Raw genomic sequence first — 27,713 nt, 5'->3', positions numbered from 1 at the left:
CAGTCTTCTAGATGACATCGAAAACGTGGAATATATAAATGGGAGAGAAGGAAAGTTCACCGACATATTAGTTAGAAGATAGAAAGGGGATGGCCACATAAGAATTCGGGGGTTAGGTGTGATTGTAGAGGTAAACGAGGAGAAAGAGAGAACAACGAATCAGAATCCTAGCAGAATATTGCGGCAATGTGAGAAGAAATGAAGATGAAAGACATAAGAACGACCCAAGATGAATGAATGCGAGAATGCATCTACTAAAGGAGGAAACAATTTGAACTATGAGCCAAATTTGCTCAATGAATTCACACTATAACGCGGATAAATGGAAGAAAAAGGGAAACTGGAATGAAATATACTGGAAAGGGATTGGGGGGAAAAGATACATTATTCTAATCTTGATCCATAAGAGATGATGCAAGACTGTCAACATCTGGAATCTCGTATTCTGGAGCAAGGCAATGCACGAAATCACGGAAATGTGTGTTTGTCAGAAGTGTTTCATTGTCAGCCCATAATCTGAAAATAAAGAAATGTTAGGGATTCTACTTCGCTTTCTTTCTAAAGATTATTGTAGCTCGCGGGAATAATTAGCTACAGTAATCTGACATTGTTGAACACATCGATTTCAAATCTCTATGAGTTTGGTCCGTTTTCTTTCTATTTATAATTAGAAAACTGGGTACTCACCTAGCAAGTGCTTTATCTCTCTCCTGCTTCCGATCATCTTCAGTCGATGAAGAGCAAGGTGATTTAGTCTCCGAAGCAATAATACTTCCATTGAGATCAACAGCGATTGGTTGAGATGTTGGTTGTCCTAATAAACCGGAAAGCGATGAGTTGGCAAGAAGACGTTGACGAAATTCTTCGAAGTTTGATGTCTGAAAACTTATTGATAAGTAAATTATGGGAAGGTCAGAAATTGTTACCATATCATCCTCAACCTTGATTTCTCGTTGGCCAGCAATTCCAACAAGAGCAGCAAGTTTATCTGTTGATGAGAGACCACTGAACATATCCTCATCACTGAAACAAGAATACTGTATTATCAGTAGACACACTACAGTATACTTACACTTCCTTCTTTACTTTCATCTCTTGCATAACTGGAGATTGTGATCTAGCCATTGATTGATTAATAATTTGTTGGACTAATGGAGAAGCTTTTGGTGTTGATGGATAGTTTTGACCAGCTGGATTTGGAGTCGTTGGAGTTGTTACATTTCCACCTCCTCTGATGTAATCAATAAGCTCTGTTTTGAACTTGTTTCCTGGCCCAAAACATCCTTCCTCTAATCTCATTTCTTCTTCCAACTGAAGAACTTTCTCGTAATCTTCTTTGTGATGAGCTTTCAAGTGCATTTTCAGATTTGTTGAGAAGGCAGATCCAGTTCGGAATTCACAGTTTGTGCATCCAACCATCTAAAAATCAAGAGCTCAGGTATTTCTCAAATAATTCAACAACTCACTCTGTCTTCGAGATCCTTGAAGTACACCCAAACCGGATGACGACGAAGACGACGTCGTTTCGGTTGTGGCACACCATTGGCATCAGTTCCATGTGGTGCATTCAGAATTTCTTGCTTAATATGAGCTGGAAAGTTGAGAGTATTGATGATATGATCTTGTGCTACTTGTGCCACTGCTGAAAATCATCCAATGATCAGATTCACGTGGGAATGTTGTGAAAACTTACGTGGCGGCGTTGGCTGTTGTTGCATCTGATTTCTAGCGAGCTGATTGAGTGCAGCCAAGTTGGCAGCGTTCAGTGCAAATTGTGGAACTGCCTGTTGTTGTTGTTGCTGTTGCTGCTGCTGTTGTTGCTGTTGTTGCTGTTGTTGTTGCTGGAGTTGTTTCTGCTGTTGTTCTTGTTGTTGCTTCTGTAGAGCTGCCTGAGCTGCTTGGAATTGTCCTTGAATACTTTGGAAGTGTTGTTGAAGTCCATTATTGGCAAGGGTTTGTCGAAGAACAGCGTTCAGTGGATTCTCTTCTCCATTTTGTTGTTGATTGGCTACTGAATAATTGAATTTGATTTTTTCTCGAAACAAAATGAATGAATTTCAATCCAATTTTTTGTCAGATTTCTCAAAAGTTTATAGAGGTAATTTCAATTTTTAATTCAAGATTTTCTTACAACTTACATTTATTAATTGTCATCAAAATACTCGATGTCATTGGTGGCATTCGTTTCCTATTTGCATCAACATTAAACAACTTTGAAGTATTTCCGCTGAGTAACAGAGCATTCAAATTCAATGCATCTTCAGCCATAATCACCTGCAAATAATTATAAGAATCATCTGCCTGTCTGGGTAACTCACCTTTTCATAGTCTGGCCTGTGATGTGATCGTAAATGTACTTTCAGATTCGTACTAAATACACTTTTTGTACTATACAGACATTGTTTACATCTCGCCGTTCCATCAACCACATCGAAATACGGCCACACTGGATTTCTCCTCTGCCGTTTCCTTTTTGTAGGTGTTGATTCGACACTTGGAGCTGTTGCTTGAGTTGTACACGGACTAGCAGGCATTGGAATTCCCGTTGTTAAGTTGACTGGCAGCTGAAACATAAAAGATTTCGACTTGTTTCCAAGAAGAACTTGAGAAAAAAAGAATGAAGAAATCATAAATTTCTGTCGTACTAAGGTGCAACAAATCAAAAAATTGAAGTAGTTTGCAGACTTCTGCAGAGAAAACTTTTTAGAAAAGGAAAATAAAACGTACCTGAGGAGCCATATTGTTGAAACTCGCGAGTGTTTGTTTCAGAAAATTAGGATTAAATGCCATCATATTGATTGTATTTTGATTGTTTTCTAGAAATGATTCCTGATGAAACCGCAGAAGTTCTGAAATATTATAGCGAATTAGTTTGATAAAAAAGAAAAAAAAACGAAGTAAAAAAAAGTTTAGGGAATCTCTTATCACCTATCAATTTGAAAAGTATAAATGTCTAGTTCTTTTTTATTATCTCACTCTAAACATATTAAAAAAACACTACTAACATTTGGTCAATGGAGTTCTTTTTGTCGGTCAATACAATAGGATATCCAATTATCTCAAAGTTCGAAAAGAAAATGAAAACTCACTTGTCAAATCATCATCAACACCTAAACTCTTCTCTTGAATATCATTCACATTCCCTGAATCTGTTGACAAATTATCGGGCGAAGCATCTCGATCACTGCTTTCAAAACTTGTCGCTACATTTTCAGGTGAGAATGAAACATTTCCAGAGTCTGATGTGGGCGTTTCAGTTCTCTGATCTGTCGGACTGTGATGATCAGAAGTACTGTATGGTGGGGAGCTTTCAGAAGTTGTTGTGAATGAGGAAACGTCAACGTGATCGTCTGAATTGCCAAGTGACGCTGTAAAATCAGCGGATGGCATTAAAGCGGCCAGGGTTGAGGAGCAGTCGGCAATTGTACCGGACTGCATATAACCTGGAAAATATTCTTTAGTTAGAGAAGTATGACGGAGAAAAGAAAATTTTGAGATTTTGGAAAAGAAGAAAAAGTTGAAAAGAGATAAAAAGGGGGATGGTCACACCGGAACCAAAAATAAACAAATTGGGAATCATGTCTCTCTCTCTCTCTGGGATTTCACGCCTCGGATAAGGAATCATCGTGAGTCGGCTGTCAGACATGCGCAGAGCTGTCAAGAAATGGTAGCCAGTGGCGACTAGGAGAGGCTACTTCTCTTTGTTCGGTTCAGCAGTTCTCGAACCCGTTTCGTAAAGCACACATAATACAGACTCTCTCTTTTTCTCTCACTGTCTTTAGCCAAACACATAATCGTACTAATCGCGAAATAAGGGAGCAAGAGAGAGAGTGAGCCAAGATGGAGAGATCATTAGGCGGGTTGAACGGTAAAGAAAACATCGGGAAGATTGGAAGGAGGGGGAGGAGGACGGCAATTTGAAACAGCTACTTGATACGGAAATCAGAACACACACATTGAAATTATATATGACAGAAACTGGATGAGAGTTTTCAAATATCTCCGAAATATACAGTAACCAGAACCAAAATATACAGTAACCAGAACGATAGGTTTGAAAATTCAAAATATTTGGATATCCAAGAAAAATGAAAAAAGAAGAAGCGTTTCTGTCTGCGGGTTTGTTCAAAGACAGCTCGTGGGGACATGAAAACAGAAAAAGTGATACCAACTATAATAATTTGAGACCCTCTTCCAGACATTAACTCATTTTGTATTTCTAAAACATTGTGACGTGGTAATCAGATGATAGTTTCAGATGATAGCATATCACTCACAAATAATAAGTTGAGAGAATCATCAGATGCTCTTTTGTGTTTTCTGGTTCAAATTCTTCTTTTTTTTTCAAAAACTGGACACTGATCCCTCCCACCTGATAACTCCGGAGGTCTGCGCAGAACCATCCAAGAGAAAGTGAGAGAAAAAGAGAGAAAGATAAAGAAAAACAAACTGATAAAACTGGGAGAGCGAAGGTGTTTGTCGTGAGCTAAAATGGGAAATCACGAAACGCATACAGTAAGATACCAAGTCTCTTTCTCTCCGGTTGGGAGCAAGAAATGAAAGTGGCGCAACTAGAAATTGGAGAAGCGTGTGAAGAAATGAGTGGACTGCAAATTGATACTCGTAACCTGGAGGGTCAAAGTCATCTTGAGCAGGTAGAAGACAAAAGTAACTAAAAGAGAAGGAGGTATCAAATTGACAGGTCACATACACAGCTGAAGAAGTGCGCGAAAAGAGAAATGAGGGTGAAGAAGAAGTTAAGTTTAGCAACTATAAAACCAACTGATAAAAATAGAGACACATGGAGGAGCACAAATGGTTTGGAGAAAAGACAATGAGATAGTAAAATATAGTAAGACAACATAACATCGAAATTTAAGAGAGATGATAACGAAAGAAGCTCTTGAAGAGTTTCAGTACTCTTTATATGCTGATAGGCACGAGGTACGCGCAGGCAACAATACACTTTTAGTAGAGAGTATAATAGGAGAGGAATATATATATAATGGCAAGTAGTACTGATAAAAAACCTGGAAGTTTGACTAGAAGAGCAGAAATAAAGAAGAAAGGAGAAGAGGAGAGCACTTTTCAATAAGACAAAAGGGTGATAGGTTCAGGAATGAAATTGAAAGTTTCTGGTTGGAGGAGAGAGAGAGAGAGACTTACTATCAGTTTATCAGTTTGAAACTTGGAATTGGTTTCTGAATTTTGGAAATTATGGAAACCAGAAATAGAATTGGTGACGAATGGAAGGTTTGATGGATTTTCAGAGAGGAAGACTAGCAGGAAAGGATCTGGAATGTAGATTACAATAATGCATGTTGAAGGTCTGAAAGCTACAAATTGAGTAAGATAGCAACAAGATTTCAAAAGAATTCCAATTGATGAAACTGTTCTGGGACAAAGTTAGAAAGACTTCAAGTTTTTGAGTTGGAAGACTGTTCCAGATACTGTTAAAGAGAAATCACGAATGAATCCTAAGTTTCTGACCGAAATAAGAATATCTAGGTTTCAAAACCCTGAAATTTCAAGAAATCGTAAAACAGCTTCACTTTTTATAATCGGGAACAGCATATCATTAGTTTTCTAAACCATATCTAGATGCTCTGCATGTAGAAGCACAAGTCTAAAACTAGGAATGAGATAGTAGATCGAAATGACCAGTAGTATCCTTGCTTGCCCTCCTCCTCCTTCGGACACCCTCCCTTTTCCTCTCCAGAACGGGCGGTCACTCTAGAAAAAAGTAGTCCAAACAGGGGGGATCGCTAGTTGCATTGTTAAATGGGGAGGGCAACTCGAAGAATGGCGCACTTTGGCCGTTGTCTTCTTCTCCCCATTCTCGGGAGGTATTGTGCAATCTATTTTCAGAAAGTATACTGTTGGGGTGGCTCACCTGTGCGAACAAACATTTCGAGTTTCAAAAGCACCAAAAGTTTAGTGTCTACTCTCTCGGCTTTCCGCGCGCACTCTTCCGTTCCCCGCATCATCACTGCGCTCGTCCGGCGGCCGCGCGGACTGTGCTCCGCCCGTGGCGACTCCCATCGCAGTTGGCCCCTTTATTTCTAACAACCGTCTCAGGTCAGAGTCAGAGTCAAGTCACGAACCGAACTGACCGCTAAGGGGGCTCCCACAAGTCAAACACGTCGCTCACTTTTCCTTTTTCTCCTAGAAATGCTTCACTATTTTCAATCATTTTTAGAGTACGGTAAAAAGAGAGCAGATGCCTTGAGTTGAAGCTCCCTCCCTCTCATCCAAACAATGCAACTTTTATCCATTTTGAGGTCCTGAAGAGAAATTCGAAACTGTTCTGCGTCTCCACTCCTTCTGGCGCATTCCGCGTACTTTTCCGCCAGCGATCGCGCCGTCTGATTTGAAACTTTTCCTGTGCGGAACGAGAGTGAATCGAAATGGACATAGAGGTGAACACGCTAATTAGACATATCTCCTCCCGAGAAAAAGAAATGAGGATACGGTAGTCGGGAGTGTTGCGAACTAAACAAAACCAGTTCGGGATGAAGAAGATGAATAAAAGAAGATGTAAGGGGGCGGAGAGAAGGCAGGTGAGGATGTACAAGAAAGCATTAGCAAGTTCACAAACCAATGTAGTCCTCAATTGGATTACTGTAGATGGCTTTATTAGGCTAATTAGTTCACAAGCACTTCTGGAACAGATAACAAATACATAATATCAAGCTCGCTTCTCCTTCTCTCATCTCGCACCCATCTTGCTCAAGTACGTATAAATGTGTTGCACATACATACACGCTGTTTGATGTAACTTTACACCGACAAGAGCAAGAAGGGCGATGAGCCAATGTCCAGGAGGCACTCCGAGATCAGTGACTCTAGTAATCGGGGCGACGGCTGGTAGGTTACGTGTGCTCCTCCGAGAAAGATTCTTCATCCCCGTTAGCTTTTCGATTACAACATTCGCAACATTGTAATGCTTCGGTGAGATTGCATAATTATACGAGGACGGGCTCCGAGAAGAGCACAGGCTTGACGGACGGGAAGGGGGAGAGAGGTTTGTGATCGGAGGAGTTCCCTTCTCTACCGAAACGACTAATATTAGAATGGAGAAAAGGAGAAGAACTTTGAGATTCAAATACTCATTAGTACAGTAGGAAATTTGAAACATTTAGGAAATTGGAAAGTTCAAAAGTATGAAGAATGAAGGAGACGGAGTTACACATAATTCTAAAAAGTTAGAAGCACGTAGACCAGGAATTCTACAAAAAGTGGAAAAATAGTGAAGTTTCTGAATCCGTCTTCAAATTTCAATTTACTTATTTGAAAGGTTCAGATAACTTTGTTATAAAAGTAAGTTTCATTAACTGATAAAACAGAAATTAATAAGATGTATTTGCATACAAACGTAGCTAAAACTTAAAGTCTAAAATGAAAAAGTTGAAAGAAAGATTTACAAAAGGAAGAAGAAAAATAATAAAATGACTCCCTAGTAACACAGGTTTCAAAAATTGACTAAGAGAGAGAAGTAGGACAAGATCCACTATCAAATAGTCAAATATCAGATATCAGTCATTCAAAATCTTCAATATCAAAATCAGGTGACGGCCAACAAAAACAGGAAATAGCTTCTCCAAGAGAGGAAGGAGGTACAAATCGTAAGTTTATATGTTGAAATCAGACGTCATGTAAACATAACTGAAGACAAAACTTTCAACAATAAATTGGTAAAGTCGTATAAATTAGTGAAAAGCGTGCTCTCTCTCTCTCTTCGAAAAGGATGGAAAACGATGGGGGGAGGGATCCAGTATTATTACAGCATCACAGAAACCAGCGGACCCCGGGGCCCATTGGCCCTCTGGGTTAGTGCAAAGGCAAGAAGAAGTAGAGAGTGCTAGACGGTTACATCATAAACAATTGAGCAATCGGTTCTTCGGGAGAGCTCTGTGGGGCCGCCCTGGAGCCGAGAGGGTGCTCCGATCACTCCCGAAGAGTTCGCAATTACCACAAAATATTGAGTGAAATGGAAGAGAGACAAGCGATTTGCCGCGTGAAGAAGAGTTGAAATGTTTAGATTTTGGAAAATTGTACTCATGGTGGCATAGAGAAAGAGAAACTGAACGAGGGATAGGAATGAGTGACCGGTGATGAAGAAGAAGAAGAATGGATTTGAAGAAGAATAATGATAAGAGAATGAGATGAAATTCGTTCTGGATTACCAATAAAGAAGGACTACGGTAGGTATGGGGGAGGGGAAAAAGGGAAAAGAAGAAGCATGTAAAACTACAAGTATATCTACAGAATACAATAATCTGGATGAAAATGTATATGAAACTAGAAAAATAAATAGAATGTCTCGTGCTCTCTTTTGTTTACTTCTACTCATCCAAATAATCATTTTCAGACCCCAACTATACTAATGTGTTCTGATGTTCACAGGTATGGTATGTGTCGACGTATTAGCATTTTGATTGGTGTTGGAGCGTTTTGAAAAGAAGAAGAAGTACAAGATGACTTGAAGTGGTTGCAAACGAAGAAGAAGTAGGGGGATATGAGGAAGATCCAGGATGTGTTGTCCGAAGAATCCTAAACGGGGCAAATCGTAAGTTTCATAAAGTTAAAATGAGAAGGGCGGGGAGTGAGTGTCGACTTCATCGGGATGAAAGGAGGAGGGGCTACAAGACTTCTTCCAGGAGATGCGCACTTGTATATGTACAGGCAAAGACAAAGGACAGTATGGTTGTATGTGTGTATAGACTTATCTGCGAAATAGGCCATCTACAACATTTATCTCTGCGCGCCTTCGCAGCGGACGCTCCTCTGGAAGGGCACTGTCTTTTCTCTCATTTCTACTCGTCAGTGCCCCTACCCGACGCATCCCGAAGTGCGCCGTACCTGTTCCTTAATCGCCGATGGCCATCACCTAGGAAGCTTCATCGTTTTCTCTCTTTTGGCTTCATCTACCTTCTTCGCCTCCCCCCGTCGCTGTCTCAGTGCGTATCTTCTTCTGATGGCGACTCGACTTTCGAGATATAATTGAGATAACATATAGATATTTGAAACATGTTATAACGTTGTTACCCTCTTCCCAGGGGGGCACCCGTTTTCCTTCCGCAGTTAGGTATGCGGCGGGGCCCAGATACCGGCTGATTTCATTGAGTGGACAATGCGCTTCATGCCGCGGCATCTCTCTGTAGACTGATCACTTTTAAACGTGGCAACTTCTTCGATGCTTTCGCTAGATGTCTATGTTTATCGCGACAGAAAGGTATCTGGTAGCCTCGTTTGGAACACGTTTTTTGACGTAGAAATCAACTCGAAAACACAACTTGAGACACACAAATAAATATTTTAGGAATTGGTGACGGGGCATTAGTTGGTTACTAGTTGGTTATCAGCTCCCAAAATTCTAGCGATTCAGAATACTCATGCTTTTCCGAATTTCCCATTTTACACTTAACGAATTCTAGGTAGTTAAGATTACAGTAATGACTCTGAACTGGTAAAAAGCTAGAGTTTGAGAATCCGAAACCACGTCTACAGTCCATCAGAATATACCTTCTGGAAGAGTCAAATTACGATGAAATTAATCTGAAAGTGAGAAGAAGACATCGCCGTTCAAAAATTCACTTCAAAACTTCTAACTTTCTGATTTTAATTGAGTCAGATTTAAAAGAAGTAATAAAACCAGGTGACTCTAGATCAGTAGCTCAAAGTATTGTAGTTGTTTACTGAATGAATTCAAAAGTAATACGATGGAAATAGACTTCTTATTTCCAACAAAGAAAAAGAATGAGAAGAAGATGAAGTTGTACAAAAAATTCAGAGAGTCTTCATCGTTTCTCAATCCAATTCACAGTGAAAACGACTCATGAAACGAGCAAATAATGGATACTCTAAATGAGGAAAAAGCATTTTCTTCCTAATGGATGAAGACGAAGAAAAAGAAATTGGGGAGAGCTCATTCTACGGTAGACAACGTGTCACTCTCGGAATATAAACGAATTTCTGTCTCCGAATGCGCATATTAATGGGGTCTTCTTTTCTCGTTTTGCTCTCTCATCATGATGGTTATTATTTCTGGTAACCATGGAAAGTTGTGTGAGCCAAAAGAGAGAAAAAGTGGAATAAAGCTCTCGAAGAAAATGAAGAAAAGCGCTTCGTGACGGTCAAAGTTTACCTTTTGGTAAGTTTTATTTGTCGTCCACTCCCACGAAACTATTTCTGCTCCTCCCGAGGGAAAGGCGAGAGAAAGAGACCAGTACTTTTCTCCGACTAGAACCTCCTCCCGTCAAAAACTTGAAAATTGATCCGTTGGTCAGTACAAAAACGAGGAGGGGCGATGGTCAAAAATAGAACTGGAGACATTGAGAAAGTACGGTTTGAAACACGGGCTCTTTCTCTTTCTGTCGAGTGGTCAGAGCCAGTGGAACGGAGGGCTCGCTTTCGAAATTCGCACAAAATAAACAAGATTTCGGGTACTACTGTCTCGTCCATACTAGGGTTTGGTCTTTTGAAAGTGAAAAGAGAAGCACTTATGGTGGAAAAAAAGAGAGTAATCGTTGGGATACAAAACATGTGTACCGAAAATAGAGTTTTGAGAATGTATGTTTTGCAATTACTTTTTTTGAGAAATAGAAACTTTGCCAGATGGAAGATTTAGAATTTGCATACTTGTCACGGGCCGGGCCGGGCCGGGCCGAAATCAGGAAAAATCTCGGCCCGGCCCGGCCCGGCCCGGCCCGTGGCCCGGCCCGGCCCGCTCGGCCCGTTTTGAAACATTTTTTCAAAACATTTTGAGTTTTTGAACTTTTTTTGGAAATTTTTTGAAATTTTTTGAAAAAAGTATAGTTTTCGAATAAACATTTAAAATTGAATCAAAATGTGAATATGTAATGATAATTTAAGCATTTTTACTGTTTTTTTTTCAAAAAATTTCAAAAAAAAAATTGGTAAAAATGGGTACCCATTTTTGAATCCGGGCCGCCGGGCCGGGCCGGGCCAAGAAAAATTTCGGCCCGGCCCGGCCCGGCCCGATTTTTGACAAGTATGAGAATTTGAGGTCTGTTCAACTAGGGTGTTCTGAAAAACATTACAGCTTTGGAATCCAAGTTTTCAAATCTAAAAGAGACCACCTTCTAATAAAACTATTATATTTCAGATTCAGCTCTAAGAACCCCTTACTTGCATATCTCAAATGTATTCCTACAATTCTGTTTGAGTCTTCTGGCTCACTCCTGAGCCAATCGAAAACTGCAGACAACAAATTGAAAAACAACTGGAAAGAAATATTGTATTCAGGAGATTATGTGGTATTTAGATCCGAATTTCAGATGAGAGACGGAAAAGAATCGAAAGAAAAAAGAGCACGTCAGTCTGCTCCGACCACCCAGATAGTAAATGATTTCTGATCAACTCGTTATCACTGTGAAATGTTTCTTCGTGAAATGCGTTAAACTCATTGAAATTGTTACGAACAGTTTGCTCAGGCCCTCTACGTGATACTAATAACAAAGACATGTGAGAGAGAGTGTAGTGATAAGAGGAGACGCAGACAACTGGTACGGTCTTCGAAAGTTGCTTTTGCACTTCCGTTTCTCGTGGGAACACACAAGAGACATAGAAGGATAGATGCGTGCCCCTTTTCCGTTTTGGGTCATTAGGTAAAAGTTATCGTACCTAGCGCGCGTGTGTGTTTCTCGCTTCCAAAGGACAACATGACATGAAGAAAAAAAAGAGAAGAAGACGATCTGATCAGTTTTGAAAATACGGATAAAAAGTAGGTCGCACTTTGCAGAGATGATGAAGTTCGATGATGCGGGAGGAGGGGGGCCGACAACGTTTCGGACTTAAGAAGACAACGATAAAAAACTCGCAATTAATGAAGTACCTCTGTCCGATTTCTTCTCTCCGAACTAATCAAGAATTACGCGCCGACTTGTACTAAAAAGAGTTATAAATCTTAGGTTCAAGTAGAAAGATGAACAGATATGTTTGAGTTTTGGAGAAGAATTGAACATCTTCCGAAAAAGTTCTCCGATATGGTAGGAGGTCTTCGGTTAGGAATCGGAGTGAGGGAAGAGAACAAGGGACTGAAACGAGTTAGGTATTTCAATTTTGTAAGCTCTGAATTGAATCTGATACGATAACGAACGGTACAAAATCAAAATCAGGAAAACAAAAGAGTTGAAGGAGTTAAAAAAAATTATGACACTAAACCTTTTAAAAATTACTGCTCTGAGCTCATTTTCAAACTTGAAGACATCTTAATTAATTAGCATACCGGAAGCTGGAAGTAAGTATCCATACTAAAAGTTAAGTGACTATATCTAGATTCTTCTCGATTTCCAGTCATTCTTTTTCATCAAGCTTCTGAGCTTTCACTCCAGATTCTGATGTCTTGGTTACAGGAGGATTTCCCATACCTTTCTACTTTTCAGAAAACTCAAACGGTCATGACGTTGTAGACCACTCCCAGGTATGTCCATCATGAAAAAGCCAACAAAACATTTTCGGGAAATCAAGTTATTATCAGTTGTCTGTTCATCATAATCCAACAAAAAACTACCGACTGATTTCCTCCCAATTAGATTATCTGAAACTATCAAGGGATACTGTTTGAAGTGGAACCGGTTATCCATGAAAAAAGAAAGAAGCCAGACATTGTGATGATCATAGAATGACGATAGGATGATAAGAAAGATTCCGAATAAGTTCTTTCCTAAAAAATGAACTAAGAGAAGGTGAAGGTAAGAGTTTTGTGTTTGTGTGAAGTAGGTCACTAAGTGAAACTGTCTTCTTCTTCCTCTTCTTCTTCATCTCATTTCTTCCCATTACCTATCCCGTCGATCCGAGGCGCGGCAAACCGTAAAAGGGCATGCGATGTTCGGAGAGTGGGTAGAAAGTGAAAGGATTACTGTAGATATGTACCTACTGGTCTCGTGTTTCTCGAAGTCACAAACAATATCCGAGAGACTTCTTCATTCTACGGAAGAAGTGGGGGGGGGGGGCCGAATCTCGACCCGCCACTTTCAATTTCATTGCGAAAGACAGTGGGGGGAGAGATTGCCCTTTCCAGGATTACCCGTTTGTAGAATAAAGAAAAAGGGGAAGTTTTTGGAAGAAGGAGGAGATGGACAAAAGCGGACACAATTGAGACGAAAAAGTACTGACGAGTACATTTGAAAGGGAAAGGCTAGAAAAGAAAAGAGAGAGCTGACTCATTTGTGCTACCGTACTTTTTATTGAGCATATTGACCTGGGGAGTATGAATGACAACGAGACAATGAAATTGCCACGTCATCTGGACAGTTTTATGAACAGGCTATGGGAGGAAGGAAGTTAGAGAAAGTGGAGAACGGTGAAGGAAGGGGGATGGCTCGAAAGTTGGAACGAAACTTCTTGATTTTCCTGATCCACATTGATTCTCTTATAGTTAGCTTTATCAGTTTTCGTATTTTCGTATGTCTAAAAGATATCTAAACAATTCAGAATTTCTCATATCACGTGTTGTTTCGAAATTCAGGGGAATTCAAGATTCGACTCACTTTTCTCAAAATTTCTGTTGTTAGACGTAATATGCCTTTTCATTCTTTGAATCGTTTCTCCAAACTTCTTTCCAGTTTTTCGATTTTTCCGGGTTACTATCTGAGCGTCCATCAATTCCAGGATCCTTTGATGTCATTTCAACAAACAGAACAATCTCAATCTGCTTCATTTTAGATCAAAGTAAACTTCCTTCATTGTATTCTCAGAAGTCAAATGGACTGAGAATATTCTCAAAAAGTCTTAACCCGAAATTGAATTTAAACAATATCTTCCCAATGTTCAAAACCCAACAAACAAATTCCCCACATTACTTCACAATCGAATTCAATCAACTTTCTTTGATATTAATTTTGAATAATCATTTGTGTTGCGGAAAAGGAAATCAAATTCGAATTAGAATGTCTATCAAGATATCTATTATTCTAATAATAATACATCACTTCGACAACTTTTCTTCAATGACTTTGCCCTATTTGCAGTTCCGATTTCATTGAAACTGGCTACCTATCCGGACTTTATTTCTCGTAGAACTACTTTTTCGGATCATGTTCTTCTTCCTTTTCCCTTCATTAATCGGCCTTTATCAGTTTCTAATTAACTCTTTTTTATCTCATAAATTTCTAAATCAGTTCCAATAAATCTCTCAATGATTCCATGTTCAATTCACAATCAAAACATGACTTTCTTCATTTTATTAAGTCAAGATTGCCTCCAATTCTCGTACTTCTCGTCCGAAAGTCAGTTATATAATGATGCCCTTGTTTCCGACTAAAAGACATGTATGCATGCGCGGTAGTTTCAAAACTCGTCGACCACTCGAATCGAGAGAACTGGATTCCTCGCCTTCTGAATTGACCATACTGACTGATGCTTCTGCCCCCGGCCCCTCCTAACAAACACATAAAGGACATACTACGGTAATTTCGGAAAATAACAAGAAGAAGGCGAAGAAGATGTAGAAAGAAAGCAAAAAACGAAAAAGATGAAGCTGAACAAGATTGGATGACAGTTGGTTGACCAAGTGGCAACAGAAAAAAACGAAATGGAATTGAAAGAAAGATACAGAATGATACTGTAGGGAGAGTTAGTTATTGAGTATGGAAGGGATCTATCAAAAAGATTTTCAAAATCGATATGGAATTGTTCTCAAATTTTGTTTTCTTAAAAAAGCAAAACCATTTCCTTAACTGAACTGAACATTTAAGGATAGATCCAATCACAATGCTTTACTAGCAAAGTGGGACAGGAACGGACATTACACTACTGCCTTCCAAGTGCTTAATTATATTTTCAGATGTACATAATTAGCTTATAATCTTCTCCTAACTTTATTCTGTGTGTTACGAATTCCAGACTCCCTATTCCTTTATCCAAGTTATCATAGATCCTTCATAACTAAGAATGCCGTCATTTCGTCTGGACATCAAGTTCTTTTTCGCCAATTTCAATCTACTCTCCTTCTCTTTTTTCGGATGTAATTCGTCTGGCATCAGTCCAAGTCATTGCAATCAGTCTCTTATCAATGTAGATTTCAAGTAGAAAAACATTGAAAAGGGGGATCTACATGCCATACCAAAATACCGGTTGAAACATTTCCGACATGAACAAAATATTATGAGAAGAGAGGGTGAGAGAAGGAGGAAATTAAGAAGCAACAAGTGATAAAGGTGATATCAAAAGAGAAGTCAGCTGGACAAAGAGACATTTATCTGTTGGTCAGTATTATTTAAAAGAAAGAAGGAGAATGAGGGATGAAAGAGCACATGCTTTTGAATCAAGTTCAAATGAAGGAGACAGTTGGCAAAGTGTAAAATGGATCCGGATGTGTTCTCATAAGACATTACTACGAAAGAGTTTTGAAAAGAGAGAAAAGAAGAAGGAATCTGAAAGGAAACAAAGGGACTAAACGTTTCAAAATTAGTCATTCATTCGAAACCAGGTGAATCTTCGAAACGAGAAAGAGAGACTGAATTAGTTATGAACTGGTTACAAAGCATTACAATAGAAGTAAGTTGCGTAGTTAGAGCACAAAAATGGAAAAGAGTCATGAGATGGCTCAGTTGACCTGTGGACAAGAGTAGCAAGGTGTAGCAAATTCAAACACTATTGGAGAAAACTAGCCAATAATTCGTCAATCTTCTTAAAAAATGGACTTCTACGCTGGACTCTTCTATGTTGTTTCTTTCAAATCAAAACATGTTAACTGCTAAAAACTGGTGAATTTTCAGGACTTCCAATGATACAGGATCCTATTACAGATAAAAGAAAGTTCTGAGGACAATGTAATCCGGAAGGTTTACATTACGTTTACGAAACAGAGTCGACCAAGATTTTGCGCACGAACATAAAGTTCGAAGTAAGGTTTTCCATTTTTCGAAAAAAACAACAGATAAAGAAACCCAATACTCGTTTATAATTCATTGATGAGCGGTTGATTATTCGAAAATTTGAGAAATCAGGCAATCTTCTGAATCTCCTCACTATTCGATTTGTTCTTGAACCAAACAGCCATTGCCTTGTGCACAGTTCCATATTGTTCTGCATTGTCCACAACTCCGCATCTCTCAGCTCTCAACTTCTCCATCGTTTCCTTTGGATTAACTTCTTTTCCTTTCTGAACTTGAGCCATTGCAGTGAAAAGAGCAAGCATTGTTCCAGCTCGGCCAGTTCCATTCATACTCATGAATACCGTGTTCTGAAAAAAAAGTATGTCGGGCAGCCCTAAATTAACATTGAATGTTACCTCATTAGTTTTTAACACCTTCTCCAGAGTGTTAACCAAGTCTCCAACTTGCTCCAATCCTCTTTTTTGTCTCCAGTTGTGAAGATGGTATACTGTAGTGAAAAGGGAATTAGAGCAACCATCTGGAAGGATCTCCAACGTGTATGACGTCACTGCGACAGCAGATTCCACTTTCTTGTTATTCAGAAACATCTTTCCATGATTGGAATATGTTCCGTTTAACAATGGAAATATTTGCTGCAGAGTGACAGATGACTCCAGAGGCATCACCGCAATCACGACAGAAGCCACGTTTTCCTGGAAGATCATTCTCCAAAAGTCTTCAATATTCTGAGCGTTCGATACATCAGGCACTTGTGTTAGAATTACTGTTCGATTGTATTCTGGGACAGTCACTTTCGAAGCACATATGAAATTGTCAGGTGCATGAGTGAGCTTAATCAGCTTATCATCTGGGATCGGACAGTCCGGAGCTCTCACTTTTTGAAGATTGTTTTTGAAACACGGGCAGGAATCAAGAGGTGGTTTCAATGTGGGCAGATCTTTAAATGTTCCGCTGATGGTATTGTTGTCTGAAAATTAATTCATTAGTCTCATTTTCAATCCCTTAAAAATTTCTTACTGAAGAATCCGCTAGCAACCATTTTCTTGGCCGTCTCCTCTCCAGTCCACATCTCTTTTGATCCTCCTTTACTCGTCTTCTTCTCATTTTTACTTGGTTCCTGTTGTTCTCTACAAGTGATTCCATTACTCTTCGGTTTGCTTTTTGGTGCCCTTTCACTTGCTGCTGGAGTTGATGGTTTCTTTGCTGTTTGTTTACTTGGTTTACGTTCGCTTCGTTCACCACCACTTTTCATGGCCGTTGGCTTCTTCTTTCTCTTCGATCTCATCGACTTGTTCATCTGAATTTTGAGAGGAAGAGTTAGAAGAGAGAGAGAGAGAGATGAGCAGACTCACCTTGAAATTATCCAATTGTGAAATTAACTGAAAACTTAGCAAATTCCAGGGTATATATGGGAATCTGCGGCTGATAAACATCTTTGATAATCATCAGTAAACAGATGTTATCATCTATTATCAGATATTTTATCAGATTTATCACATCGATTAGATGTTTTTGTGAGATAACATATAGTGAATCTTCATTTCACAAGAAAAGTTTGTGGAAACAGTATTGAGAGGACTCATCCAGAGAATCAAAGATTTAGTTTAGTCAAAGTTTCCTTTCTCAACATGACATATTTTCAATTTAAATGAAACACTGTTAGGTGGTTGCTAATTCTTATAACTAACATGTGAGATGCTTCTAATTAAATATATTGAACCTATTGGTATTTCAGGTGTTTACAAAAGCATAGAGAGTTTAGAGCTGAGGCAAATTTCTTGGAGACTCTTCCCAACGGATCTAGAATATTCTTGAGTTTGAGTCTATCCTTTTCCTCACACTTTATGCTGTCTCACAGTCATTTAGTACAGTTCAGAGAAATATAGTTTTTTTTAGAAATAAAGTTAATTTTAAAAAAAACGGATCAAACAGACCAAGAGTACATAGAGCTTCATTTTTTTAGTTGACAACTTTTTTGTACTGGTACTTCCTAGCAAGTTACATCACGAAAAAGTATATTCTCCATCAAATCGTCCAATTTCAGTGCAAAATAGTGCGATTTTCGAGCCGTCCAGCTTAAAATTGCTATAGCTATTTAAGAAGTGAAAAAATGACAACAAAAACGGAGCTCTACTTTTGATATATTTAATCCATAAAAACTTTACTTTGTGGGACAGTAAGTTTTACCATGACACACTCTCCAAGTTGGGCATTTTCAACTGAAAAATGCAAAATATGAACGATTTTGGCCGGTACTGTATTTAAAAGTATCAAAAAAACTCGCTATAAAAGAAATGTAGTGTTTCAAAAATTTTGAACCGGGAAGGAAACAATTATTCAAATTCCAATGTTTTTGTTTTGCAGGTTTTGAAACTGAATTCTTATTTTCCCAGTCACTTTTTCAATTTAAAACCTACTTTGCTCTTCAAATTCCAACTCTTTCATAATCTATTTTCAATTGTTTTTGTATTAAACCAACCTTCAAATACTTTCTCTTTTCCCTTTTTCCACCCATTCCATTTCAAATCAAAACAAAAAAGGGTGTTCCTTCTTAAGAGTATTCTATTCTCTTTTTCTTCTTCTTATCGTCTGAATTCAATTCTTTCGTTTCAATGGTAAGCGTGTTTCAACTTGGTTGCCAGGAGTGTCCCCTTCTTTTCGTTTTCTTTTTCCTTTTTCGGTCATCAAATATGTATATTACTACTATTTCGTTTTTCGATTCTTTTCAATTCGTAAACCAACCATCCGATCGGAGTGTTTTGTCGGTTAATCCCGTTGCCAGCATTGGTCTCAAATCTCCAATTATGCGATGAATCGATTTCATCCATTTCTGTTTCCAAACCTCTTTTTTTCTAGACGCACTTTTTGTCATCGAGTCTCAATTGCACTCGAGTACCTGTTTTTAATCCAATTGTAATATTATTATCCAACGTGGATTCGGGCGGTGTCTCATATATCGAGATGATGATTTTTGATTCATCATGTTGTTTCAGAATTCGTCACAGAATCCACATCATCAGAAACAAATAGAAGAAGAGCAACGATATATTCACATTATAAGAGTTGGAAGTCTGAAAATGGATGATAAATGGAGAGAAGCAGCTCCTGTAAATGATATCGAAGCATCCTCGTGGATCAGGATTTTCAGAGCGGTAAGCGATTTTTAGAGAAACTTTTCATATAATTTCACTTCTGTCTTTTTCCAGTTTGATACAGACCATGATGGCCTAATTCAATGTGAAGAAATGCAAAAAACCATTCGAGACAGTACTTATTCCTTTGGTTTCGATCATTATGAACTACAAAAGATGTCATTGTATTTGGAAATGAGAGAAGGAAAACCTGTGGATTTTGCAGATTTCTGTTATTTGGTAGGTTGCTTCTTCGTGTTTTTTCAATCTTTTTTTGGCGTTACTTTTGTTTATACAATTTTTGTGGCGTATAACTGAAATCATGTCGATTTCAGATGAGTAAATGCAAAGGCTATCGTCTGCGTGAATATCTGTTCAAAGCAGCTCTCACAGTAACTCCAAGAAATCAGAGAATCCACGTATTCAGTGAACTTCAACGTTACAAATGTGTCCCTCCTCCACTCTTTTTAATATTTCTTTCAATTGTTCAACTTGCTTTCTATCTATACTATGTCATTGACTCATCTGAAGGAGTCTGGCTATCTGGCCCGATTCCAACGATGTCTCCACTCATCGTTTCTCAATTCCATCTATCCGAACTTTGGAGACTTGTGACCTATTGTCTTATCAATGTTGGGTTAGTTTGTTATTTCCTTCTTTTTTAAAATTATTACTTTTCCCAAAATAAGTTCAAAGTTTTCAGCATTTTTCATGTGATTTTCAACATTATCATTCAATTAGCAGTTGGAGTTCCACTGGAATTAGTTCACACATGGAGAATTTATATTCTCTATTTGATGGGTGCACTTTTTGGTAGTTTATGAATATCTTTAATGGTGAAAACAAGAATATACTTTTCAGGATCCCTTTTATCGTTGGCTCTTGACCCTACAGTATTCCTATGCGGAGGAGCAGCTGGATCATTTGCAATCATTGGATCCCATTTGACAACGATTGTCACAAATTTCAAAGAAATGGAGAACGCGACAATCCGACTACCTTTTTTGATTGTTTTCGCTGCTCTCGACTACGCACTGGCCGTTTACCAAAGATTCTTTGCTCCGAGAATTGATAAAGTGAGTTGAAGAGTTCACAAACTCTTTGATCATTGAACTTTTTTTGTTGAAATTCTGGATGTTTGGTTATTCACAGAATACTGAACATTGTTCTCAAGTCCCAACTTAATTTCCAAACACTCTCCTCTTTTTTCTATGAATAAACAAAACGTTCGAGATGCAAACTCATAAGTCAAACACTTATCATTATATTTTAAGACAGTTTCCGTTACATTTCGTACTTTTGATTTAAAATGATAGCAACAAGAGAACGATAAATTTACAAGAGAAGAAACTCCTTTCTTTTCCGGAAAACATTACTTTCTCTCCGGCTTTAAATCCGGAATGCTTCTTTTCAAGGAACTACACTACAGCACGTACTTGATTCTCTAACACGTTTTGATAGAAATCTGCAAGTTAAACTCTCACAGTGTGACACGTTTAAACACAAATCTGAAAGTGGAATGAGTATTATGAATCATCAATTCAGAACTCTTTTTCAGGTATCAATGTACGGGCATATCGGAGGACTTGTCGCCGGAATTTTGTTTACTTTTATCCTGTTCCGTGGTTCAAAACCATCCCGTTTTTATACTGTTTCATTTTGGGTGTCTCTTGTTCTTTCTGGATTTTATATCGCCATTTGTATTGCTCTTACTGTTGCACCCAGTTTACTTCATTAATGTTTGAATAAAGTATTCTATGAAAATCAGAATTCACTTTGATACACATTGTTAGAATTTCTTTGAGAACCTCAAAAACAACATTTCGATTTCTGAGCTGGGATTACATATCAAATGTATGTTCGATTTTTTTTTCATTTTCTAACTGTGAGCCAGATAACCAAGACTCGATACAGTATCAATTGACTATGATAAATTCACTCATCGGTTTGGAATCCTTGTTACAATGAACAAAATTCTGAGAAACAAGATAGAAAATATGTTATTTAGATGTCAGAGTAGCAGTTATGACTAACTCTATCACTCAGTTGGCTCGTAATCACTCACAAATTGGAAATTTATTTTCTTTGGTCATAATAAAGGTATAAATCTCCTATTTTGAAAAGGCTGCATCGCCTGGAAACTTGTTGTCTCCTCTTTCATTTTTCTGGCACAAAACTAATTTCAGCATGACTATAACGTAGATCTAGAATTACCTGACCTGATTTTTAATCACTTTTTCTAAAGAATACGAAAATTCAATGTAGCCTCTTTTTTAAGAAAAGAGTAAACTGTCCCCAACTCAATTACATTTCCTCTCTCTCTCTATACTTTGCCCTTTCCTCTTCCTAACCTTCTACTGTTTTCTTCGTTTTCTCTTTTTCTCAAAAAGAACTACGTCATCGTTTCCCATTCTGTTCATCTCCGGGTTTTCCTCTCCCTCCAAACTGCTTTTTCCGTCAACTGTGTGCCCTATAAATACTGATAAAAAGAGCATGATTTATCGCTCACTTTCACCTTGTACAACCTGAAACACGACTAATCGGGTTTCTTTTATTCTGCAAGAAGACATGCCGTTGAACAAATATATTCAAGATGGAGACAATCAAGATTTGACTGACGAGAGATTCAAAGCGTGAGTTTATTAACGTTGATAATTTGTTAAGTGTCTGAATATGAGATTTTCAGAACGTTTGACACGGATGCTCTGGGAGCTGTGTTTCATGGAGGAGAGGACGCGTTGAAAAGAGTTCGTGAGATCCGAGATGAACTCACTAAAAGAGGTCACTTGTTTGATGCACTGCCAGCTGCTCATAGAACTAGAGCTGAGAGAATGGAAGATGTCAGCAGAAAGGTTGGTTTCTTAGAAGTAAATGAGGTTTTTGGGTGGAACTCCTTTCAGAACAGACTCACTTTCCACATCTTTTGCAAATATCAAAAAACGAAAGTCGTGGTTTGGATTGTTAACTTCCCAAGAAGTCATGTTTTGAAATAGTAAAATTGAGTTGATCACATTTATAAATTTCGAAACCTGAAACTATCCTCTAGTCAACCCACGATTTCCTCTGAAAATACTTATTAATCTACAGAAACTATAATTTCGATCAGATTATCATCGAAAAGTGCATTCTCTATTTCCATGACAAGTCTCTAAATTTCAGCTGAAAAACTTGATGGAAAACGTCAGCGAATTCGCTGATTTCAGCAACAATCTGGACATGTTGGCCATCATTCGAGATGTTATGGGAATCGAAGGATTTCCATTGGCTCTTCATAACTTGATGTTTGTTCCAACAATTCAAAATCAAGCTGATGATGAACAGACTGTATGTTTCTCTTCCGATAACATCCTCATTTTATACTTTTTCAGGAGTGGTGGTTGATGGATGCTCTTCAAGGAAAAATAATTGGAACTTATGCTCAAACGGAACTCGGACACGGTAAGTGTTCCGGAAAAAGAACTAATCTCTTCTAGAGCACACTACGATTTTCTTTTTTTTTTCGATATTTCTGCAGAACACCTTCTGATAAGAGAGACAACTCGGGCGGGGGTCCCCGTGGATGTTGCAACTTTTTTATCAGTAAGAATTGATGCATCACAAATAATCTGTAACACGTGAAATATGGGTAGAATGTGGGTGATTGATGATAAACAGATGATAAGAGACTGGAAACGAGGGGAAAAAGTGTAGGAGAATTGAGAGACCAGAATACAAATAAACAAATAGTTCGAAGTTGGAGATTCTGGAGACTTAGTTTGAATCACTAGAATTAAACATAGTCAACTCGTATGTTGATGTATTTCAATGAGAAATCATTTCACTGTTAAACTTTATCAGCAAAATTTTGTTTTGAAATGTACGAAAACTAACATTTTCAGTATTCTGAACTAGATTAACAGAATGAAAAATTGTTCTAATGATCAATTACCCATTTCCGCTGACTCAGTCTGTTCTTAAAATAGCTTTCAACTCTCTCTGAAATTAATCGTATTACAGGAACCAATCTGAGCGCAATCGAGACAACTGCGACTTATGACAAATCAATGGAAGAATTCATTATCCACACCCCAACAACCACTGCTACGAAATGGTACTCAATATAATCAGAAATTCCAAAAATTATTTATTTTAGGTGGCCAGGAGGTCTCGGAACAAGTTGTACCCATGTTATTCTCGTTGCCAATTTGATAATTGATTCCAAGAATTACGGACTTCATCCATTCTTTGTCCCAATCCGAGATCGTAATTCATATTCCCAAATGTCAGGAGTCCGAGTTGGAGATATCGGAACAAAAATGGGAGTGAACTGTGTGGATAATGGGTTTTTGGCTTTCGACAACTACCGTATCCCACGTCGTAACATGCTCATGAAGCACAGTAAAGTATCAAAAGAAGGTGTATATACTGCTCCATCTCATCCAAAAGTTGGATACACCACAATGTTGTACATGAGATCTGAAATGTTGACTCATCAATCATATTATCTTGCTATGGCCATGGCTATTTCAATCAGATATTCAGCTGTTCGTAGACAAGGAGAAATCAAACCAGGAACTCAAGAAGTCCAGATTCTCGACTATCAGACTCAACAATATCGTCTCTTCCCAGGACTTGCTCGCTGTTTTGCATTTGTGACGGCTGCTGCTACAGTCCGTCAAATGACTGAAAGTTGTATCAAGGAGTTGTCTCATGGAAATTCGGATGTGTTGGCTGATCTTCATGCACTGTCTTGTGGACTCAAGGCAGTTGTCACACATCAATCATCTCAATCAATTGATCAAGCAAGACAAGCATGTGGAGGTCACGGATATTCTGATGCCAGTTATTTGCCAACTCTTTACAGTAAGTTCTCTTTTTAAATCCAGGCTGTCGAGACTCAAATAGCAAAAATAGTAAATCACTTTCCGCGCTTCTGATTCGAAATACCTAGAATAGACCCGAAATGCTTAGGATTATCTCTTCTCCAATTTCTTCCTCTCAATCCACGAGAACTCTCTCCACCTGTCCATCTCATAAAGGTACAATTAAAAACGTTTGCAGCTTGCTCTGTCGGTGCATGTACATACGAAGGAGAGAATATGGTAATGCTTCTGCAGCTGTCCAAGTATCTAATGAAAGCCGCCGCGAAGGCAGAGGCAGGAGCAGAAATGGCACCCCTAGTTGCATATCTTGCTGTATCGGATCCGATTGAAAATGGAGGTAGATATATCCCCCCATTCAATCTGTATTTTCAATGCTGTTTTCAGATAAGTTTGGAAAGCTCCTCAACCATTTCGAACATATCGCTCGTCATCGTGTTATGCACGCCTATCATCAAATGATTGAAGAAGAGAAACATGGAATCGAGAGAGATTACGCCTTCGCAAATCATTCGGTCGACTGGACCAAGGTTTGTACTTCACTCTTCCCCCGAAATACTTCTTTTCGTGAGAAACAACCCGTGATGTTTCAATATTTTAGGCTGCTCGAGCACACACAAAGTTGTTTATGGCAAGAGGATTCGTGAAGAAAGTGCAGGAAATTCAAAATGAAGCGGTGCATGATGTATTGAACACTCTGGCGGAACTCTATCTTTCATATGAACTCATTGAAATGTCTTCTGATTTGACAGCTAACGGATATCTGTCTGAAATTGAAGTCCAGACTATCAGACACCAAATCTATGACTGCATGAGAAAGATCCGCCCGAATGCGGTTTCAATCGTCGACTCTTTCGATATTTGTGATCGAGAACTTCGCTCTGTAAGTCTCAAAAGTTATTCGGAGAAATGGTATACTAGGAATTTGAATTAGAATGGGGCTACATGGGGATATTTTAATCCTTTTCTGATCCTAATACTCTCGTTGACGTGGGAAAACCAAAAGACGGATTGTGTGGAATTTTTGATATTTAGAAACCAGTCGGTTTACGTCGCCTAACGGCGACTAAACCTCCTTCCCTACACCACCCTTCTCAGTTTTACAGCGCCTGCGGCGCTTCTTAGCCGAGCAGTTCGTTCCGATAAGCACAATTGTAAAATCTCTCCTTTTCAGACTCAAATTCTACAAACTTTTTCAATGACTTTTTCTATCCTGATAGAATATGGAATTTAGAATGAGCTGTTTTTGAATTTACCAATTTGAACTTTCTTCCTATGTTTTCCTTATTTCAAAACAATCTCACAGAAGAACGTGAACTTGATAACTCTTCTTTCTTCCCTTCCCAAAAGGCGAGTGATCATACCGAAATTAGTTTTTACTCTTTGACTGATCGGCGGCAACGCCGCCTCCCTTCTCGGAATATGGCAGACTAAGACGGTGTTTTAACAAATTATCATCCAAGAATTCATTATTTTTTGTAGAAACCGAGCTACGACGGGTCTTTATTCACATATCAGCTTCTTAAGTAGTGGTCTTCCATTTATTCTAGGCCTCGCTATCAGAAAACATGGTCTCCCGGTTCTTTTAATTCCCATTATGTATGTGAACGTCAGAGCTGTGCGGGATTCCTTCCTCCGACTTCCTTCTTTCTTCTTCCGAGCTTTTTTTCACTTCCTTCTTCTCTCTTCCGACTTCCCTTTTGAAAATTTCACTTTCTTCCTCCTTCTTCCGACTTCCCTTTTTAGAAAATTTATTTCCGACTTCCCGCTTCAGTCTTCCACTGAAATTTTTTGCCACTTCCGTCTTTCAAAAAAGTTTACAAAAATTTTGGAATTTTCGACTGACTTCCTTCTCCCGTCTTCCTTTTTCAAAAATTTAAATTCGAACTTTCGAATCCGAAAATACCGAATGCTATCGGTCTGGCACGTTCATGATGAAATATGAATTTTAAGATTACGGTAGTCTTTTGACCCGTAGCCAACGGGAGTTTTCGGGCTCTTGACCAAATTTTCATTCAATTTTCTCTCAAATGCAAGATGCGGAGCAGACTTATTGACAATTTTTTTAATCATAGTCACTGTTTTTCCCTCCATTTAAATCCAAAAGCTCCTCAATGAATTACTTTCCCATAACAAAAAAGCAACAAAAAAATTTCCAATTTGACGGGAACGAACTCGCCACCCCATGCGTAAGAGTCATCTGTGTAGACCACTACACCACACACGCGCGGCCGGCGCCTGTCGAGAGTGCAGTCAAGAAACATCGAGTCAGTAGTGTTAGGTTGATATTTTGAGCTTTCTACCACCCTGTCGGGACACACTCCCAGCAACGAAATTTAGCACTAAAAACCTCATCGTCTCCAGGAGACGTCAAATTTGATATTTTTGAAAAAAGAAAAGTTCGGGCATCAACTAAGTCAAATTTCCAATCTATACATCCAGGTCTCAAAAAAATCGGCCCACTACGAAGGGAGTTATGGCAGGCGACAAACAAATACACAGACGGAATCTGTTGAATATTATTAGTAAAGATTGCGCGCTTTTCGTGGGAGTAATATTAAGGGTTTATGCAAAATCTGAGAGGGAACTTGAATATCGAAAGTTGTAAATGGAATAGTGGAGTATTTAGGATACAAATAGACTAGAGTTATGTTTTCTGAAATGCTACATAAAGGTCGAAATTTTCGAGTTTTACCCAAGAATAGGGCAGTCTTGTATGAAGTTAGTTCGAAGTTCTTATTTAAAATTTTGGAACTTTCAATCTAGATTTAATTAAAACGGAAATACATGTGTAATTTTCTATAATCCCATTTCCAATCCATATCTCTTTCCAGGTTCTTGGTCGCCGTGACGGACACGTGTATGAGAATCTGTACAAATGGGCTCAAATGAGTCCACTCAACCAGAAGAATCTTCCTCATGTTGAGAAATATTTGAAGCCAATGACTAGCAAACTATAAATTCATTTTGCATTTTCTATCTTTTTCCTTTTCTTCCCCGTTTTGTATTCTTCTTCTCTTTCGTGTAATTAATAAATGTACATGTATCTGAGATGGGCGGAGCCGAACAACATGTAGCCATGGACACCAGAGGGAAAAGGGAGGGGAGATTTAGTGGGTATCGACCCAGAAAGAGCTCTTTCTCTGGACTCCCGTCCTCTTTCATTATTCATTCAAAGCTCGGAAAGAGAAGGAGAGAGAAGGAGCAACTACCCTCATTCCTTTTCAATTTTGTTTCCCGTTTCTATCTCTAATTCTCTCTTTTGCAGAGAGTACAGCAACTCATCATTTCCTCCTCGACACCTTCTTCTTCTCCTCAAAACAAACAAGTTGTAAATTGTATCTTCTTTTTCTTTGCTTCTGCCCTCCCATCCGGCAGCTCTTTGAGTTCCTTTTCGCCTTCATTTTCCTCGACGTTTTGCGCGTAAACGACACAAATAACATGTTGTTATTTCATTGGTTATGAGCCGAAAGCCAAGAGCAATTTGTGTCGTTTTGAGTTCGATCAGAGGGAAAATAATTAGGTTCATTGCCTTTTCTTTCTTATTTTTTCCTCCCCTTCTCTTCTTCTTTTTCTTTTTTCATTTTGAAAAAAAGAAGAGAAAAAGATATCTCTCGATACGTGGAATCGTCCACAGATAATTGATGCCAAGTAAACAAAATTACATTTGTAATTGAGTCAATTTGCACAATTTGATCATTCGAAACATCGGAAAATTTGCAGTTTGAAGCAAAAAATAGCCTTTTGGTTTTAGTCATTTTGTGTCTCGGAGCACATCTGACAAATCTGAGAATAGTGATGTATCTAGATGATGTTTGAAAATTTTCTGACCTTAAATGTATGTATTTATAATTCAATTC

The 27,713-nt window shown here is 38.5% G+C and overlaps 4 protein-coding genes across 4 annotated transcripts; 2 read left to right on the top strand and 2 right to left on the bottom strand.

Moving 5' to 3' along the window:
- Window positions 1–389: 389 nt before the first annotated feature.
- Window positions 390–3,390, bottom strand: GCK72_009474 (uncharacterized protein; the record flags this gene model as incomplete). Its single annotated transcript, XM_003112883.2, has 10 exons — window positions 390–516; window positions 688–878; window positions 927–1,023; window positions 1,073–1,419; window positions 1,467–1,642; window positions 1,694–2,011; window positions 2,139–2,274; window positions 2,319–2,564; window positions 2,728–2,849; window positions 3,090–3,390. 10 exons carry the CDS (start codon window positions 3,388–3,390, stop codon window positions 390–392), a joined length of 2,061 nt encoding a protein of 686 aa, XP_003112931.2.
- A 12,580-nt stretch (window positions 3,391–15,970) lies between these two features.
- GCK72_009473 (uncharacterized protein) lies at window positions 15,971–17,296 on the bottom strand (the record flags this gene model as incomplete). The annotated part of the gene is made up of 4 exons (XM_053727398.1): window positions 15,971–16,210; window positions 16,259–16,830; window positions 16,881–17,160; window positions 17,216–17,296. The coding sequence occupies 4 exons, from the start codon at window positions 17,294–17,296 to the stop codon at window positions 15,971–15,973; spliced, it is 1,173 nt and encodes a 390-aa protein (XP_053586975.1).
- Window positions 17,297–18,844: 1,548 nt separating this feature from the next.
- GCK72_009472 (uncharacterized protein) lies at window positions 18,845–20,732 on the top strand (the record flags this gene model as incomplete). The annotated part of the gene is made up of 6 exons (XM_003112957.2): window positions 18,845–19,015; window positions 19,070–19,234; window positions 19,330–19,631; window positions 19,698–19,807; window positions 19,856–20,070; window positions 20,553–20,732. 6 exons carry the CDS (start codon window positions 18,845–18,847, stop codon window positions 20,730–20,732), a joined length of 1,143 nt encoding a protein of 380 aa, XP_003113005.2.
- Window positions 20,733–21,562: 830 nt separating this feature from the next.
- Window positions 21,563–26,813, top strand: GCK72_009471 (uncharacterized protein; the record flags this gene model as incomplete). Its single annotated transcript, XM_053727397.1, has 10 exons — window positions 21,563–21,627; window positions 21,681–21,846; window positions 22,154–22,318; window positions 22,363–22,432; window positions 22,991–23,084; window positions 23,127–23,836; window positions 24,035–24,193; window positions 24,241–24,383; window positions 24,455–24,736; window positions 26,688–26,813. The coding sequence occupies 10 exons, from the start codon at window positions 21,563–21,565 to the stop codon at window positions 26,811–26,813; spliced, it is 1,980 nt and encodes a 659-aa protein (XP_053586974.1).
- Between the last annotated feature and the right edge of the window lie 900 nt (window positions 26,814–27,713).

Source organism: Caenorhabditis remanei, chromosome III, assembly GCF_010183535.1.
Source record: "Caenorhabditis remanei strain PX506 chromosome III, whole genome shotgun sequence".
Classification (NCBI taxonomy): domain Eukaryota; kingdom Metazoa; phylum Nematoda; class Chromadorea; order Rhabditida; family Rhabditidae; genus Caenorhabditis; species Caenorhabditis remanei.
Note: the sequence above shows the minus strand (reverse complement) of the source record. Positions and strands in the feature narration are given on the sequence as shown.